The sequence below is a fragment of the Rhinopithecus bieti genome, unplaced genomic scaffold (genome assembly GCF_001698545.2).
Source record: "Rhinopithecus bieti isolate Rb0 unplaced genomic scaffold, ASM169854v2 scaffold_41082, whole genome shotgun sequence".
Taxonomy (NCBI): Eukaryota; Metazoa; Chordata; class Mammalia; order Primates; family Cercopithecidae; genus Rhinopithecus; species Rhinopithecus bieti.
In genome coordinates, this window is record NW_016817890.1 from 2,527,297 (window position 1) to 2,532,739 (window position 5,443).

Genomic DNA, 5,443 nt, shown 5'->3' on the forward strand with positions numbered 1-5,443 from the left:
CAAAAAAAAAAAAAAAGTTGGGGGAGAGGACTCCTGGGTCCAGACTGGGAGTGATGGTGTTGGCACAGGAGGAAGCTACTTCATTCTCTTCCCCCTGTGCTTCCTTACCAGGCCTTGGGATGGCCGGAGCTGCTCTGACCTAGCCCAGGTTACCACCAGCAATGTCAGCCTCAAGGTAGGAGAAAATCCAAAGGGGAGTGGGGAGTGGGGGAGGGCAGGAGTTCTGGGAGGACTGAGCAGGTTGTGAGAACCTGGACTGACAAGTCAGACAACTGTAGCTCCAGCCCTCCCTCTGCCACTGATCCACCATGTGACCCTGGGCAGATTGCTCCCCTCGTTGAAACCTCAGTGTTCCCTTCTGCAAAATGGGGACAATAATGCTCCACTCTCAAAGCTGTTGCGGGAGATAAAGTAATGGATATGGGACATCCTGCATGGTTGGGGCCCGGACTTTCAGGAAATGTGACTTCCTAAAGCTGGGATCTTCTGGGGAGGGATGTAGGGGCAGAGGGGCCTCACTTCTCTCCATTCTCTTGTTTGGCCTGACTGCCTTCCATCTTTGGTCCCTTTTCCCCACTTCCTGGCATGGCCCTCAGGGGTGAGGCTGGGCTAGTGGCTTAACCTCCTGCCACAGCTTCCTCATCTGCAGTGGGGACCTGAGCCCTGAATTGAACAGTGAAAGAGTGTTCTTCCCTTGGAGGAGTGAGGCCTGCCTCCTCTGGAGGTGGCTTAAGCAGCCATGTGTCTCTCTTGGGTCTTGAATACCATGAGTAATTGCCAGTGTTTAATTGCCTACTTGTTATGTGTTGGGCCCTCTGCATGGACTATCTTGTGCCATCTGTACCACACTCTCAGGAGGCAGGTACCTTTATTTTCACACCCATTTTCCACATGAGGAAACTGAAATGCAAACGGTATTGCAGCTATTATAGGAAGCAGCAGGGCTGGGCTTCAAGCCCAGGTTGCCTCGATCCAAGCCTCCAGGTTCATCACTGTGCTCTTGCCTCTTGAGGTGGTCAGCCCCTGGGGAATGAGAGGCTGCGTCTGTTTCATAGATGAGTAAATTAAGGCATATGGCAGCAAGGACCCCTGCTAGGAGGAATTTTGACCTCTGTTGCCAAGGACACAGCCCATCTTTTAAAATGGGTGGTTTTGGGGGCAGTGTCCATCTGGGTCTGGGGTGCTGAGCCCTCTCCTCTTATCCCCACAGCCAGGCTGGACCCCAGGGGAAGAGAGCAGAAGAGGTTAGATGTTGTCCCGTTTCAGGGGAACCTTCTTCCCTGGCTCCCTTACGTCCCAGGTACATCCTCCCAGGTGTGCTGTCTTAAGCTGGGAGGGTACAAGAGAGGTGGCCGCAGTCTTTCTGTTAGCCTGGAGTGGGTGGAGGCCATGGGCACTTGAGGCAGGCCTGCCCACCCAGCCCTCAGCCCCAGGGTGGGGAAGCACCTCAGGACTGCGAGGAAGCTGGGGTCCCCAGCCTTTGGGAGGCATGGCCGGCCAGGCCCTGGGTGCCTTGTCACCTGGTAGAGAGTGTGGCACTTGAGAGTTGGGAGCCCTCACTGGCTTGCTGTGTGATCTTAATCATGCCGTCGCCTATTTGGGCCCCGCTTTCCTCTTATGTAGAATGGGAAGGGGGGAGTTAAATGCTGAAGGACCTTCCCAGAGCTCTGTCCCTTTGTCCAACTCTGGTGGCCTTAGCAGCCTCTCCCTAGGGCAACTTACCTTGGTGTCAGAGCCCTGTTCAGCTTCCCTGTGACAGGGAAGGTACCAGGTACCAGGGGTGCCTGGAGGGCAGGGGAGCTGTCACTATGCCCCTGCCTCTCTCAATGTCTGTCTCTGTTTTCGCCCAGGCCCAAGCCCAGAGCTGCTCAGAATGGGACATTCATGTAGGAGGCCATGGTGATTTCTGGATTTGGAAGCAACAAGGAATCTCGGGGGGTCCTGCTCAGTGCCTCGGGCGCCTACAGAGGCCAGCGGTAGGCAGCGCCTTCGACCTGGCCAGCCATGCCTCCGTGGGGCCTGAGAGCCTGGCCTTGGAAGTGGCCTCAGGAGAACCTACTCGTGCCAGGCACCCCACATACCCAGAGCCTGCCCCTGAACATGGGGAGCAGGGACCCTCAGGCTGCACCTGTCAGCAGTCTCCACCAGAGGTCCCTCTGAGGCCTGAGCCACCCAGCAACCTGGAAGACGCACCCCTGCTGCCCCACCCTGCATCCTTCCTCAGGGCAGAGGGGACAAAGGGCGAGCCTGCCACCCCAGGGACTGCCTTGCCAGAGCCTGCCCAGACCCTACACACGCGTCCCTCTTCTAGGAGGACCCGCTACTACATCACTGTCACACTGCTGGGGCACAGGCAAGCACCTGGGGAGGAGGGCAAAGAACCGGCCCAACCAGCTCCACACCCCTGCGGCCCTGAGGAATCCGAGGGCTGGTGGGAGCCTCCCCATGGGCCCCGCCCCATCACGGGGTGCCAGTCGGCCCCGCTCCAGGAACCCCAGCTGAGAGCCCAGTCGCATCAGGGGAACACGGCCCAGCAGCAGGAGCTCCAGGCTGGCGGGACACCTGGGTCCCCACACAGACTGTGAGTAGAGGTCGGTCTCTGTTGGGAGATGGGAGGGGAGACTGGCCTGGCTGCCTTATCTTGAGACTTTGCCTATTCCCTAAGTCTCTCCAGCTCTACGCCCATTCATTCAGGACCCTGAGCTGACTCTGCCTTCCCTCCCTGCTCCAATCCTTCCTTCCTCTCCCTCCCTTTGCCCACAGGCTACTTCCTGGAACCCAATGCTGCTCACCCTCACTGTCCATCTGAGGAAGGGGAAAGCCTGTCAGGGAGAGGATGGGCAGGAACGGGGGTCGCCTTCTCCACAGCACTCACCACTCCCCAGTTCTGTTCAGGAGGCCAGAGACCCAGCCTGGGAATTGGCACCCAGCCTAGGTGCTGGGTGTCCTGGGGCGAGATGCTTAACCTCTCGGGGCCTTGAGTTGTTGAGAGGATTTGGTAGCTGAAAATGAGGAAGGAGGAGGTGGTTACAGGAATATACTTTGAACTCCAGAGACTGGGGGTGCCAAAATAGCAGGGATGCTTATTAATTACCTCTCAGTGACAGCAATAATTACCCCACCTGGCTCTGTGCTGGAAGCCAAAGGAGCAGGCGTCGAGTTTCCCAAGCCTGGTTTTGTTTGTGTTGAAATGACTCTCCTAAATCTGCCTGGGGGGCGCAGAGGTGGAAGGATGTGTCCCCCAAAACTCATCAAGGAGGGATGAACATGGAACCTCCCAGGGATGACCCTGAAGAGGAAATGAGCCTGGGATGGGGTTTTGAAGGGGGCTTAAGAATGATGGGGTGGCTGTCATTTGCAAATTTGTTTTCTAAGCACATATATATATATATATATATTTGAGACGGAGTCTCGCTCCGTAGTCCAGGCTAGAGTGCAGTGGCGCGATCTTGGCTCACTGCAAGGTCTGCCTCCTGGGTTCATGCCATTCTCCTGCCTCAGTCTCCCGAGTAGCTGGGACTACAGACGCCCACCACTACGCTGGCTAATTTTTTGTATTTTTAGTAGAGACGGGGTTTCATCATGTTAGCCAGGATGGTCTCGATCTCCTGACCTCGTGATCTGCCTGCCTTGGCCTCCCAAAGTACTGGGATTACAGGCATGAGCCACTGTGCCCGGCCTTCTAAGCATAATGTTATTTAATCTTCCCAACCACCCCATGAAGTAGGGACTAATCCCAACCCCTGCCACCTAATTCTAGGAGGCTCCGAAAGGTTAAGTCACTTGCTCAAAGTCAACTAGAAAGTGAAGGGGCTAGAATCTGAACTTAGGTTTCTATAACTGCAGTGCCTATGCTCTAACCACCGCTCCATCCTGCCTGGAAGAAGCCTCTTTGGCCCTGTGCAGAGAGTGGAGGGTTGGGTGAGGTTGCTGTGTGGGTTCCAGGGTTTTCTGGGTTCCCATGGCGCTGGATTGGGCAGTGTTGTGGTAGCAGAGGCAGAATCAGGGATGCTGGGGTCCTCCAAGCAGGGATCAGTGTGACTGGTTCCGTGCCAAGGAAGAGGGAGACGTAGGACCCAGACTGGCTCTGAGACCTGCTTGGATGCCCCAGAAGTCAGGGGCTGGGAAAGAAGGGCTACAGAGAAAGGGAAGGGGAGTGGAGGAGGCTACCTTGGAGAGGGGGACGGGAAAGAGAAGTAGGGTTAGCTGGGGGGATGTGGTTTATATCTGCCACTACCTGGCTGTTTTGGGCCCGGGTGGATAATGACAGACTCAGGTGGGAGGCTAGGGCTCACTTAGAGTGGGGAGCAGGTGACCTCCAGAAACATCATCCTTCTATGTCCCCTTCCTGGGAGAAGGTTCTCTGGGCCAAGATTGGCAAATATGGGAGTTGGGAAGAGGGGGACATAGCTGGGACTGCCAGTGGGAATGTGTAAGATACTTGAGCAACCAAGCGTATGTGTCCACGTTCAGGGGTAGGTGAATTTCAAGGAGAAGAGAGCTTGTGGCTGTGAATTGACTGTGTGTGTATTGTGAATGTGTGCACGTGTGTGTCATTGTGTCTGTGTTTCTGTGTGTACGTGATTTGTGTGTCTCTTGTGGCTCTGAGTGCTTGTGTGTGTTTGTATTTCTTGGGTGAGTGTGTATTTGTGTGTGTGTCTCTGTGTATATTTTTGTAGGCATCTAGATGTATCTTTGTGCCTGTGTGATTGTGGGTCTGTGTTGGCTTCTGTCTGTGTGTCTGTGCCTGCGTCTGTGTGACACAGCATGTGTTTGCCTGCATGTGGGCCTGTGGACTGGTTTGGCCTAGTTTGGGGGTGACTCACAGGTAAGTGGGGAGAATCCAGGACTTGTTGGGTTAGACAAGGCTCTTTCCCACACTCCCCCCATCCCCTCCTCAGCCTCTCCCTTCCCAGCTCCACACGCCTTGTTTGGAGGTCACAGGTCACACTGCCAACAAATCCACTTCTGGTCTGGGGCCCTGCAGAAGAAAGGGCTCTGGGAATGGGCCCTTCTACTGGCCCAGGAGAGGCATCCTGGGTCATTGTATTGGGGTATGTCTTCAGAGCAAGGACAAAAGGGGGCATCTATAGGCAGGCACATTCCAGCAGAGTCTGAAGGACATTCTAGCAGTCATGACTGTTCAGGGATGGGGCAGGTGAACTGTCAAGTGGTGACCTCCCTGTCCCTGGAGGTATGCAGGCAGAAGCCAATGACCACATGCTTGTGGAATGACTGGCTATCAAGGGTGTTGTCCAGGGTTTGGGCTGGTTGAGAAAGATGTTAAATTCTGATTAGTAGGAGGTCATTGACAATATCTGATCTGATGATTGGCTGCTTCCTTTAACATTGCTCTCCTGTCGCTTTCCTGATGCCTATGGCGCTTTCCAAGTGTCCCTGTTTTTTTTTTTTTTTTTTTTTTGAGACGGAGTCTCGCTCTGTC

At 55.0% G+C, this 5,443-nt stretch overlaps 1 protein-coding gene across 1 annotated transcript in view; it reads left to right on the forward strand.

Annotated features, from left to right (window-relative positions):
• LOC108518153 (protein piccolo-like) overlaps positions 1–2,585 on the forward strand; it is a 6,204-nt gene extending 3,619 nt beyond the window's left edge. Inside the window, exons 2-3 of the mRNA XM_017856338.1 lie at positions 112–175; positions 1,851–2,585. Coding sequence (XP_017711827.1) covers positions 112–175; positions 1,851–2,585 — 799 coding nt within the window. The remainder of the gene's footprint in view (positions 1–111; positions 176–1,850) is intronic.
• Positions 2,586–5,443: the final 2,858 nt, after the last annotated feature.